We start from the raw sequence: 14095 nt of genomic DNA on the forward strand, positions 1-14095 counted from the left end.
GGCAGAGCAGGCTCGAGGGGCTGAATGGCCGACTGCTGCTCCTATTTCTTATGTTCTTATACAGTCAGTGCCTCCGCAGCACGGAGCAGGGTACAGGGAGGGGGATAGCAGGAGAGGATGGGTGGTGGGGGAGGGGGAGCGGGTTACGGAGAGGGGGGAGGGGGACTGGTGGGGAATGGAGGGGGGGAGGGGGACTGGTGGGGAATGGAGGGGGAAGGGGGATAGCGGGGGAGGGGGAATGGTGGGGGGGGGAGGCGGAATGGTGGGGAATGAAGGGTGGAGGGGGATAGCGGGGGAGGGGGACTGGTGGGGAATGGAGGGGGGGAGGGGGGAAGGGGGATAGTGGGGGAGGGGGAATGGAGGGGGAGGGGGATAGCGGGGGAGGGGGATTGGTGGGGAATGAAGGGGGGAGGGGGATAGCGATGGAGGGGGAGGGGGGTAGCGGGGGAGGGGGACTGGTGGGGAATGAAGGGGGGAGGGGGATGGAGGGGGAGGGGGATAGCGGGGGAGGGGGATTGGTGGGGAATGGAGGGGTAGATTATCAGAGTGACAGATGGCTGGCAGGGTAACCACGGCCGCGAGTTGCGATGCTGGGGACCGATGTAACGCGATGGGGAGCTGAGCTAACGCAATGTCGCCGCTCATTTCAGGAACGTCAGTGGTCAAGGTCCAGGCCCAACATCCTGACGGCTCCAACAGAGGGATTTTCTACAGCATCTTCAGCGGGAATGAGAAAGGTGCCTTCAGCATCCGCTCGAACACAGGTAGGGGGAGGGGCCGGGGGGGAGGGGCAGGGGGAGGGAAGGTCTGGGGGAGGGGCCGGGGGAGGGGCCGGGGGGAGGGGCAGGGGGGGGAGGTCTGGGGGAGGGGCCGGGGGGAAGGGGGAAGGGCCGGGGGGGCAGGGGGAAGGGCCGGGGTGGCCCGAGGAGACAAGGGCCGAGGGAGATGAGGGGTAGGGAGGGGAGAGGCCAGGGAGGGAGTAAGGGGGGGATGGGCTCAAGGGAAGGGGAAGGGGGAGGGGTGACACACACAAACATGCCCCGGGAGAGGGAGCCCCGGGAGAGGGTTCCCCGGAAGAGGGTTCCCCGGGAGAGGGTTCCCCGGGAGAGGGTTCCCCGGGAGACGTTGCCCCTGGAGAGGGTTCCCCGGGAGAGGGAGTCCTGGGAGAGGGTTCCCCGGGAGAGGGTTCCCCGGGAGAGGGTTCCCCGGGAGAGGGTTCCCCGGGAGAGGGTTCCCCGGGAGACGTTGCCCCTGGAGAGGGTTCCCCGGGAGAGGGAGCCCCGGGAGAGGGTTCCCCGGGAGACGTTGCCCCGGGAGAGGGTTCCCCGGGAGAGGGTTCCCCGGGAGAGGGAGCCCCGGGAGAGGGTTCCCCGGGAGAGGGAGCCCCGGGAGAGGGTTCCCCGGGAGACGTTGCCCCGGGAGAGGGTTCCCCGGGAGAGGGTTCCCCGGGAGAGGGAGCCCCGGGAGAGGGTTCCCCGGGAGAGGGAGCCCCGGGAGAGGGTTCCCCAGGAGAGGGAGCCCCGGGAGAGGGTTCCCCGGGAGAGGGAGCCCCGGGAGAGGGTTCCCTGGGAGAGGGTTCCCCCGGAGACGTTGCCCCGGGAGAGGGTTCCCCGGGAGAGGGAGCCCCGGGAGAGGGTTCCCCGGGAGAGGGTTCCCCCGGAGACGTTGCCCCGGGAGAGGGTTCCCCGGGAGACGTTGCCCCGGGAGAGGGAGCCCCGGGAGTGGGTTCCCCAGGAGAGGGTTCCCCGGGAGAGGGTTCCCCGGGAGAGGGAGCCCCGGGAGGGGGAGCCCCGGGAGAGGGTTCCCCAGGAGAGGGTTCCCCGGGAGACGTTGCCTCTGGAGAGGGTTCCCCGGGAGAGGGAGCCCCGGGAGAGGGAGCCCCGGGAGAGGGTTCCCCGGGAGACATTGTCCCGGGAGAGGGTTCCCCGGGAGATGTTGCCCCGGGAGACAGTGCCAAGGCTGATCCTGTTGCCCGAGGTCTCTGAGTCCAACACAGTAATGTTTTTAGATTTGAGCTGACTTGTGTGAACCGTTTCACGACATTAATAACATGGTTTACAAGTTTGCAGCAAGCCAGCATGCTCTGCAGCGCCCAGCCTCCTCCGCTGCTGTCTGTGCCGTGCGTGTGTTTAAATGTGGGTTGGTTCCAGAACATGGTTTTACAGGCTCTGCTAATCAGTCCCATCCTTTGCCCCATCAGGATCCGATAACACCTCTTTTATCGTCAAAGACTGCTTCACACATTGTGTGAGAAGCTTTTCCCCAACGTCAGTGAGTCAGGCCCTGGGACTGTGGGCTCTCCATGGACCTCACTCTCTGCTCTGAGGTTGTGAGGTTTGGCTTCCCATCTCTGTGGCTCACACTGGGCTCAGACAGCCTGAGATCGTAAACACCAGGTCCCGAGCCAAGCAAGCAGTCTGTCTGCACCATCCACACAACAGCCATTCACAGGCAGCACTGAGACAAGGCAGAGAATTCGTCAAAATCCTTCACTGGTGTTCAGGACTAGTCTGTTCAGGTTGTACAAGAAAAGGAAAAAGTTGCTGAATAAACCCACGCCTCGTTCCCAGATAACCCCCCCCCCCCAACCCGCTCCCCAAATCCCCCAACCCCACCTCCTCCCCAAATCCTCCAACCCCACCCCCTCCCCAAATCCCCCAACCCCACCTCCTCTCCAAATCCCCCCACCTCACCCCCTCCCCAAATCCCCCACCCCATATACCCCAAACCCACCCCCTCCTCATATACCCCAACCCCACCTCCTCCCCAAATCCCCCACCCCCACCCCATATACCCCAAACCCACCCCCTCCCCATATACCCCCACCTCACCCCCTCCCCAAATCCCCCAACCCCACCCTCTCCCCAAATCCCCTAACCCCACCCCCTCCCCAAATCCCCCACCCCCACCCCATATACCCCAAACCCACCCCCTCCCCATATACACCAAATCCACCCCCTCCCCAAATCCCCCAACCCCACCCTCTCCCCAAATCCCCCACCTCCACCCCCACCCCATATACCCCAAACCCACCCCCTCCCCATATACACCAAACCCACCCCCTCCCCATATACCCCAACCCCACCCCCACCCCCTCCCCAAATCCCCCAAACCCACCCCCTCCCCATATACACCAAACCCACCCCCTCCCCATATACCCCAACCCCACCCCCACCCCCTCCCCAAATCCCCCAACCCCACCCCCTCCCCATATACCCCACCCACCCCCTCCCCAAATCCCCCATACACCCCCTCCCCAAATCCCCCAACCCCACCCCTTCCCCAAATCCCCTAACCTCACCCCCTCCCCAAATCCCCCAACCCCACCCCCTCCCCATATCCCCCTGCCCCACCTCTCCCCCTTGGGTCACAGGGTCACACGCTGCCCACCTGCAGAGTAACCATGGGACAGTGAGCGTCATCTCATTAACCCCGAACCCCAGTGTCTTGCGAATGTAACCCTACTTTTTAAAAAAGGAGGGAGAGAGAAAGCGGGGAATTATAGACCGGTTAGCCTGACATTAGTAGTGGGAAAAATGTTGGAATCAATTATTAAAGATGAAATAGCAGCACATTTGGAAAGCAGTGACAGGATCGGTCCAAGTCAGCATGGATTTATGAAGGGGAAATCATGCTTGACGAATCTTCTGGAATTTTTTGAGGATGTAACTAGTAGAGTGGACAAGGGAGAACCAGTGGATGTGGTGTATTTGGACTTTCTAAAGGCTTTTGACAAGGTCCCACACAAGAGATTGGTGTGCAAAATCAAAGCACATGGTATTGGGGGTAATGTACTGACGTGGATAGAGAACTGGTTGGCAGACAGGAAGCAGAGAGTCGGGATAAACGGGTCCTTTTCAGAATGGCAGGCAGTGACTAGTGGGGTGCCGCAGGGCTCAGTGCTGGGACACCAGCTCTTTACAATATACATCAATGATTTAGATGAAGGAATTGAATGTAATACCTCCAAGTTTGCAGATGACACTAAGTTGGGTGACAGTGAGCTGTGAGGAGGACGCTGAGAGGCTGCAGGGTGATTTGGACAGGTTAGGTGAGTGGGCAAATGCATGGCAGATGCAGTATAATGTGGATAAATGTGAGGTTATCCATTTTGGGGGCAAAAACACAAAGGCAGACTATTATCTGAATGGCGGCAGATTAGGAAAAGGGGAGGTGCAACGAGACCTGGGTGTCATGGTACATCAGTCACTGAAGGTTGGCATGCAGGTACAGCAGGCGGTGAAGAAGGCAAATGGTATGTTGGCCTTCATAGCTAGGGGATTTGAGTACAGGGGCAAGGAGGTCTTACTGCAGTTGTACAGGGCCTTAGTGAGGCCTCACCTGGAATATTGTGTTCAGTTTTGGTCTTCTAATCTGAGGAAGGACATTCTTGCTATTGAGGGAGTGCAGCGAAGGTTACCAGACTGATTCCTGGGATGGCAGGACTGACATATGAGGAGAGACTGGATCAACTAGGCTTAAGTTCAATGGAATTTAGAAGGATGAGAGGGGATCTCATAGAAACATATAAGATTCTGACGGGACTGGACAGGTTTGATGTGGGAAGAATGTTCCCGATGTTGGGGAAGTCCAGAACCGGGGACATAGTCTAAGGATAAGGGGTAAGCCATTTAGGACCGAGATGAGGAGAAACTTCTTCACTTAGAGAGTTGTGAACCTGTGGAATTCCCTGCCGCAGAGAGTTGTTGAGGCCAGTTCATTGGATATATTCAAGAGGGAGTTAGATATGGTCCTTACAGCTAAAGGGATCAAGGGGTCTGGAGAGAAAACAGGAAAGGGGTACTGAGGGAATGATCAGCCATGATCTTATTGAATGGTGGTGCAGGCTCGAAGGGCCGAATGGCCTACTCCTGCACCGACTTCCTATGTTTCTATGTTTCTACGGTCACATTCCAAAGCTCAATTCCCCATTGAGGGAGTGCCGCACTGTCGGAGGGACAGTACTGAGGAAGTGCCGTACTGTCGGAGGGTCAGTACTGAGGGGGTGCTGCACTGTCGGAGGGGCAGTACTGAGGGAGCGCCGTACTGTCGGAGGGTCAGTACTGAGGGGGTGCTGCACTGTCGGAGGGGCAGTACTGAGGGAGCGCTGCACTGTCGGAGGGGCAGTACTGAGGGAGTGCCGCACTGTCGGAGGGGCAGTACTGAGGGAGTGCCGCACTGTCAGAGGGGCAGTACTGAGGGAATGCCGCATTGTCAGAGGGGCAGTACTGAGGGAGTACCGCACTGTCGGAGGGGCAGTACTGAGGGAGTGCCGCACTGTCGGAGGGGCAGTACTGAGGGAGTGCCGCACTGTCGGAGGGGCAGTACTGAGGGAGTGCTGCACTGTCGGAGGGGCAGTACTGAGGGAGTGCCGCACTGTCGGAGGGGCAGTACTGAGGGAGCGCCGCACTCTCCGAGACGCCATCCTTCAGATGAGATGTTAAACTGCTATCTCAGTTTTCTCCGGTGTCCTGACCCATATTTATTTATCTAAAATAAAGAGATTGGTGATCCCTTTTGTTGCTGATTGTGGATTAATACTGTGCACAGTTTGGCTGCTGCACTCCCTGTCAAATAGTCGCTGCTCTTCAGAGTCACTGATTCTGTGAATCAGTTGGAGAAGTTTGTCAGGCGGGATTCGATGGGTAATGAATCGGTCTTTTACCGGACTCTGTTGAGTGAAGCTCTACATTTGTGTCCCCAGGTGATATCTCAGTGAAGAGTTCGTTGGGACTGGACTTCGAACAAACTCCCAAGTTACGGCTTGTGGTTAAAGCAGAATCCTCCTCCTCATTCATTTTCACCGCCGTCACACTCAGCCTGCAGGATGTCAACGATAACTGGCCACACTTCCAGCTGCAGAATTACGTGGCCTTTATCTGGGAGGCTCAGGGCTATAACACACCCATCATGCAGGTAGGACACACCTGTACCACAGGTAAACTCTCCGCAGTTATACTGCTCCCAGCTCAGGCTGCGCGCGCACGGCCAGGAGGCGGGACAGCAATCCAACAAATCGCAGCCCAGACCTCAGCCTTGGTATGATCGAAAATCAATTCCTGCAATTCCACAGGAACGGTTCTCGAGATCAGCGCGGTAATACTCCCACCTAACCCTGCACACACAGGGGTGGGCAAAGAACTCATTCCCTCTCAGAGATATCTGTACTCTCAGTCCCTCTCCCTCAGGGAGATATCTGTACACTGACTGGTGTCTCTCAGTCCCTCTCCCTCAGGGAGATATCTGTACACTGACTGGTGTCTCTCAGTCCCTCTCCCTCAGGGAGATATCTGTACACTGACTGGTGTCTCTCAGTCCCTCTCCCTCAGGGAGATATCTGTACACTGACTGGTGTCTCTCAGTCCCTCTCCCTCAGGGAGATATCTGTACACTGACTGGTGTCCATCAGTCCCTCTCCCTCAGGGAGATATCTGTACACTGACTGGTATCTCTCAGTCCCCTCTTCCTCAGGGAGATAGCTGTACACTGACTGGTGTCCATCAGTCCCTCTCCCTCAGGGAGATATCTGTACACTGACTGGTGTCTCTCAGTCCCTCTCCCTCAGGGAGATATCTGTACACTGACTGGTGTCTCTCAGTCCCTCTCCCTCAGGGAGATATCTGTACACTGACTGGTGTCTCTCAGTCCCCCTCCCTCAGGGAGATGTCTGTACACTGACTGGTGTCTCTCAGTCCCTTTCTCTCAGGGAGATATCTGTACACTGACTGGTGTCTCTCAGTCCCTCTCCCTCAGGGAGATATCTGTACACTGACTGGTGTCTCTCAGTCCCTCTCCCTCAGGGAGATATCTGTACACTGACTGGTGTCTCTCAGTCCCTCTCCCTCAGGGCGATATCTGTACACTGACTGGTGTCTCTCAGTCCCTCTCCCTCAGGGCGATATCTGTATACTGACTGGTGTCCATCAGTCCCTCTCCCTCAGGGAGATATCTGTACACTGACTGGTGTCTCTCAGTCCCTATCTCTATCAGGGAGATATCTGTACACTGACTGGTGTCTCTCAGTCCCTTTCTCTCAGGGAGATATCTGTACACTGACTGGTGTCTCTCAGTCCCTCTCCCTCAGGGAGATATCTGTACACTGACTGGTGTCTCTCAGTCCCTCTCCCTCAGGGAGATATCTGTACACTGACTGGTGTCTCTCAGTCCCTCTCCCTCAGGGCGATATCTGTACACTGACTGGTGTCTCTCAGTCCCTCTCCCTCAGGGCGATATGTGTATACTGACTGGTGTCCATCAGTCCCTCTCCCTCAGGGAGATATCTGTACACTGACTGGTGTCTCTCAGTCCCTATCTCTATCAGGGAGATATCTGTACACTGACTGGTGTCTCTCAGTCCCTCTCTCTATCAGGGAGATATCTGTACACTGACCGGTGTCTCTCAGTCCCTCTCCCTCAGGGAGATATCTGTACACTGAAGAGAAACTGAGCATAGATCACGTTCTGTTACCTGTCACTTTGAACTTGAATTGTTGCATGCTGGCCGGAATAACAAATTGAAATACTTTGTGTCCTGTCTGTCTCTGTGTCTCTGTCTGTGTCTCTGTCTGTGTCTCTGTCTGTGTCTCTGTCTGTGTCTCTGTCTGTGTCTGTCTCTGTCTCCTATTTGTGTCTGTGTCCTTTCTCTGTCCTTTCTCTGTCCTTTCTCTGTCCTTTCTGTCTCTGTCTCTGTCTCTGCGCCTGTCTCCGTCTGTGTCTGCGTCTGTCTCTGCGTCTGTGTCTGCGTCTGTCTCTGCGTCTGTGTCTGTACCTCTTTGTGTCCGTGTCTGTCTCTGTACCTCTCTGTCTCTGTGTCTGTCTCTGTACCTCTCTGTGTCTGTGTCTGTCTCTATACCTCTCTGTGTCTGCATCTATCTCTGTACCTCTCTGTGTCTGCATCTGTCTCTGTACCTCTCTGTGTCCGTGTCCGTGTCTGTCTCTGTACCTCTTTGTGTCTGCATCTGTCTCTGTACCTCTCTGTGTCGTGTCTGTCTCTGTACCTCTCTGTGTCTGCATCTGTCTCTGTACCTCTCTGTGTCCGTGTCCGTGTCTGTCTCTGTACCTCTTTGTGTCTGCATCTGTCTCTGTACCTCTCTGTGTCCGTGTCTGTCTCTGTACCTCTCTGTGTCTGCATCTGTCTCTGTACCTCTCTGTGTCTGTGTCTGTCTCTGTACCTCTCTGTGTCTGCATCTGTCTCTGTACCTCTCTGTGTCTGCATCTGTCTCTGTACCTCTCTGTGTCCGTGTCTGTCTCTGTACCTCTCTGTGTCTGCATCTGTCTCTATACCTCTCTGTGTCTGCATCTATCTCTGTACCTCTCTGTGTCTGCATCTGTCTCTGTACCTCTCTGTGTCTGCATCTGTCTCTGTACCTCTCTGTGTCCGTGCCTGTCTCTGTACCTCTCTGTGTCTGCATCTGTCTCTGTACCTCTTTGTGTCTGCATCTGTCTCTGTACCTCTCTGTGTCCGTGTCTGTCTCTGTACCTCTCTGTGTCCGTGTCTGTCTCTGTACCTCTTTGTGTCTGCATCTGTCTCTGTACCTCTCTGTGTCCGTGTCTGTCTCTGTACCTCTCTGTGTCTGCATCTGCCTCTGTACCTCTCTGTGTCCATGTCTGTCTCTGTACCTCTCTGTCTCTGTGTCTGTCTCTGTACCTCTCTGTGTCTGTGTCTGTCTCTATACCTCTCTGTGTCTGCATCTATCTCTGTACCTCTCTGTGTCTGCATCTGTCTCTGTACCTCTCTGTGTCCGTGTCCGTGTCTGTCTCTGTACCTCTCTGTGTCTGTGTCTGTCTCTGTACCTCTCTGTGTCTGCATCTGTCTCTGTACCTCTCTGTGTCTGCATCTGTCTCTGTACCTCTCTGTGTCCGTGTCTGTCTCTGTACCTCTCTGTGTCTGCATCTGTCTCTATACCTCTCTGTGTCTGCATCTATCTCTGTACCTCTCTGTGTCTGCATCTGTCTCTGTACCTCTCTGTGTCCGTGTCCGTGTCTGTCTCTGTACCTCTTTGTGTCTGCATCTGTCTCTGTACCTCTCTGTGTCCGTGTCTGTCTCTGTACCTCTCTGTGTCTGCATCTGTCTCTGTACCTCTCTGTGTCTGCATCTGTCTCTGTACCTCTCTGTGTCCGTGTCTGTCTCTGTACCTCTCTGTGTCTGCATCTGTCTCTGTACCTCTTTGTGTCTGCATCTGTCTCTGTACCTCTCTGTGTCCGTGTCTGTCTCTGTACCTCTCTGTGTCCGTGTCTGTCTCTGTACCTCTTTGTGTCTGCATCTGTCTCTGTACCTCTCTGTGTCCGTGTCTGTCTCTGTACCTCTCTGTGTCTGCATCTGTCTCTGTACCTCTCTGTGTCTGCATCTGTCTCTGTACCTCTCTGTGTCTGCATCTGTCTCTGTACCTCTCTGTGTCCGTGTCTGTCTCTGTATCTCTCTGTGTCTGCATCTGTCTCTATACCTCTCTGTGTCTGCATCTGTCTCTGTACCTCTCTGTGTCCATGTCTGTCTCTGTACCTCTCTGTGTCTGCATCTGTCTCTATACCTCTCTGTGTCTGCATCTGTCTCTGTACCTCTCTGTGTCCGTGTCCGTGTCCGTGTCTGTCTCTGTGTACCTCTTTGTGTCTGCATCTGTCTCTGTACCTCTCTGTGTCCGTGTCTGTCTCTGTACCTCTCTGTGTCTGCATCTGTCTCTGTACCTCTCTGTGTCTGTGTCTGTCTCTGTACCTCTCTGTGTCTGTGTCTGTCTCTGTACCTCTCTGTGTCTGTGTCTGTCTCTATACCTCTCTGTGTCTGCATCTGTCTCTGTACCTCTCTGTCTCTGTGTCTGTCTCTGTACCTCTCTGTGTCCGTGTCTGTCTCTGTACCTCTCTGTCTCTGTGTCTGTCTCTGTACCTGTCTCTGTGTCCCTGTCCCTCAGGTTTTGGCCAATGATTTGGACCAGGGACAAAATGGCCAAGTGACTTACTCCATTGCCACTTCATCACAAAGTGATCTGTTCCGCATCAACCCACTGACCGGAGATATCAGCACAGCCGCCATCATGGACCGAGAGATCTGGCCACAGACTCAGTGAGTACAGACCACTCCGACCACTGTCCGCACCGGTGCACTGACCGTCACCCTGACCACTTTGGCCACTGACCATGACTCTCACCACTCCGGCCACTGTCCACACCGGAATACTGACCATTACTCTGACCACTCCAGCCAGTGGTCGCACCAGAATACCGACCGCCACTCTGGCCACTGACCGCACCAGAATACTGACCATCATTCTGACCACTCCGGTCACTGACCACACCAGAACACTGACTATCACTCTGACCACTCCGGCCACTGACCACACCAGAACACTGACCATCACTCTGACCACTCCGGTCACTGACCACACCAGAACACTAACTATCACTCTGACCACTCCGGCCACTGACCACACCAGAAAACTGACCGTCACTCTGACCACTCCGGTCACTGACTGCACCAGAACACTGACCGTCACTCTGACCACTCCGGCCGCTGTCCGCTCTGAAACACTGACCATCATTCTGACCACACCGGCCAGTGACTACACCAGAAAACTGACTGTCACTCTGACCACTCTGGCCATTGACCACATAGGACAACTGACCATCACCCAGAACGCTCCGGCCACTGTGCGCACTAGAACACTGACAGTCACTCTGACCACTCCGACCACTGACCACACCAGAACACTAACTATCACTCTGACCACTCTGGCCACTGACCACACCAGAAAACTGACCGTCACTCTGACCACTCCGGTCACTGACTGCACCAGAACACTGACCGTCACTCAGACCACTCCGGCCGTTGTCCGCTCTGAAACACTGACCATCATTCTGACCACACCGGCCAGTGACTACACCAGAAAACTGACTGTCACTCTGACCACTCCGGCCATTGACCACATAGGACAACTGACCATCACCCAGAACGCTCCGGCCACTGTGCGCACTAGAACACTGACAGTCACTCTGACCACTCCGACCACTGTCTGCACCGGAACACTGACCATCACCCTGACCACTCCGGCCACTGGTTGTACCGAAAAACTGACCATCACTCTGACCACTCTGGCCACTGTCCTCACCAGAACACTGACCATCATGCTGACCACCCCGGCCATTGTCCACACCGGAACACTAACCGTCATTGTGACCACTCCGGCCAGTGGTCACACCAGAACACTGACTCTACTCTGACCACTCCGGCCACTGACCAAACCTGACTACTGGCCATCACTCTGACCACTCCGGCAACTGTCCAAACCGGAACACTGACCATCGCCCCAACCACTACGGCCAATATCCGCAGCAGAACACTGACCGTCACTCTGACATCTCTGGCCATTGACAACACCGGAACACTGACCATCACTCTGACCACTCTGGCCACTGACCACACTGGAAAACTGACCATCACTTTGACCACTCTGGCCACTGTCCTCACCAGAACACTGACCAACATGCTGACCACCCCGGCCACTGTCCACACCGGAACACTAACCATCATTGTGACCACTCCGGCCAGTGGTCACACCAGAAAACTGACTCTACTCTGACCACTCCGGCCACTGACCAAACCTGATGACTGACCATCACTCTGACCACTCCGGCAACTGCCCAAACCGGAACAATGACCATCGCCCCAACCACTACGGCCAATATCCGCAGCAGAACACTGACCATCACTCTGACATCTCTGGCCATTGACAACACCGGAACAATGATCGTCACTCTGGCCACTCCGGCCACTGTCTGCACCGGAAAACTGACCATCACTCTGGCCACTCCGGCCACTGATAACACCGGAACACTGACTGTCACTCTGACCACTCCGGCCACTGACTGCACAAGAACTCAGAACGTCACACTGACCACTCTGGCCACTGACCACTCCAGCCACTGACACATTGGAACAAAGGCCATCACTCCGACCACTCTGGCCACTGTCACACCAAAACACTGATCATCATTCTGGCCAGTCTGGCCACTGACCACATTGGAACACTGAACGTCACTCTGACCATGCCGGCCACTATCCGCACAGGACAACTGACCATCACGCTGACCACTCAGGCCATTGTCCGCACCGGGAATGGACCATCACTCTGACCACTCCGGACACAGACTGCACCAGAACACTGACTGTCACTCTGACCACTCCGGTCACTGACCACATTCGCACACTGTCTGGCACACTGACCACTTCGGCCACTGTCTGCACCAGAACACTGACCACCACTATGGCCACTCCGGCCACTTCTGCACCAGAATACTGACCGTCAACACCATCGACACTGACCGTCGACACTGACCGTCAACACTGACCGACGACACTGACCGTTGAAACTGACCGTCGACACTGATGATCGACACTGACCGTCAACACTGACCATCAACACTGACTGTCGACACTGACCATCAACACTGACCATCGACACTGACCACACTGACCATCAACACTGACCCTCGACACTGACCACACTGACCATCGACACTGACCATCGACACTGACCCTCGACACTGACCATCGACACTGACCCTCGACACTGACCACACTGACCGTCGACACTGACCGTCGACACTGACCATCGACACTGACCGTCGACACTGACTCTCGACACTGACCGTCGACACTGACCGTCGACACTGACCGTCGACACTGACCGTCGACACTGACCATCGACACTGACCATCGACACTGACTCTCGACACTGACCATCGACACTGACCATTGACACTGACCGTCGACACTGACTCTCGACACTGACCATTGAAACTGACCGTCGACACTGACCATCGACACTGACCATCGACACTGACCCTCGACACTGACTCTCGACACTGACCATCGACACTGACCATCGAAACTGACTCTCGACACTGACCATCGACACTGACCATCGACACTGACCGTCGATACTGACCCTCGACACTGACCATCAACACAGTCCGTCGACACTGACCCTCGACACTGACCATCGAAACTGACTCTCGACACTGACCATCGACACTGACCATCGACACTGACCCTCGACACTGACTCTCGACACAGTCCATCGACACAGACCGTCGATACTGACCCTCGACACTGACCATCGACACAGACCGTCGACACTGACCATCGACACTGACCCTCGACACTGACCGTCGACACAGACCGTCGACACTGACCATCGACACTGACTCTCGACACTGACCATCGACACAGACCGTCGACACTGACCCTCGACACTGACCGTCGACACTGACTCTCGACACTGACCATCGACACTGACCATCGACACTGACCCTCGAAACTGACCGTCGACACTGACCCTCGACACTAACCCTCGACACTGACCGTCGAAACTGACCGTCGACACTGACCATCGATACTGACCGTCGAAACTGACCTTCGACACTGACCGTCGACACTGACCCTCGACACTGACCCTCGACACAGACCGTCGACACTGACCATCGACACTGACCCTCGACACTGATCCTCGACACTGACCATCGACACTGACCGTCGAAACTGACCGTCGATACTGTCCCTCGACACTGACCCTCGACACTGACCATCGACACTGAGCATCGACACTGACCATCGACACTGACCCTCGACACTGACTCTCGACACTGACCGTCGACACTGACCCTCGACACTGACCGTCGACAGTGACTCTCGACACTGACCGTCGACACTGACCCTCGACACTGACCGTCGACACTGACCCTCGACACTGACCATCGACACTGACCCTCGACACTGACCATCTACACTGACCGTCAAAACTGACCACCCTTACTGTCGTCACTTACCGTCGACACTGACCGTCGAAACTAACCACACTGACCATCGACACTGACCGTCGACACTGACCATCGACACTGACCCTCGACACTGACCGTCGACACTGACCCTCGACACTGACCGTCGACACTGACCGTCGACACTGACCCTCGACACTGACCGTCGACACTGACCCTCGACACTGACTGTCGACACTGTCCCTCGACACTGACCCTCGACACTGACCATCGACACTGACCCTCGACACTGACTGTCGACACTGTCCCTCGACACTGACCCTCGACACTG

General features: G+C 55.8%; 1 protein-coding gene across 1 annotated transcript in view; it reads left to right on the plus strand.

The window, feature by feature from the left end:
- LOC139250087 (protocadherin-16-like) overlaps positions 1-14095 on the plus strand; it is a 520410-nt gene that overhangs the window by 150886 nt on the left and 355429 nt on the right. The window contains exons 15-17 of the mRNA XM_070872662.1: positions 651-764; positions 5705-5916; positions 9903-10054. Coding sequence (XP_070728763.1) covers positions 651-764; positions 5705-5916; positions 9903-10054 — 478 coding nt within the window. The remainder of the gene's footprint in view (positions 1-650; positions 765-5704; positions 5917-9902; positions 10055-14095) is intronic.

This window comes from Pristiophorus japonicus, unplaced genomic scaffold (genome assembly GCF_044704955.1).
Source record: "Pristiophorus japonicus isolate sPriJap1 unplaced genomic scaffold, sPriJap1.hap1 HAP1_SCAFFOLD_347, whole genome shotgun sequence".
NCBI classification, from domain to species: Eukaryota; Metazoa; Chordata; class Chondrichthyes; family Pristiophoridae; genus Pristiophorus; species Pristiophorus japonicus.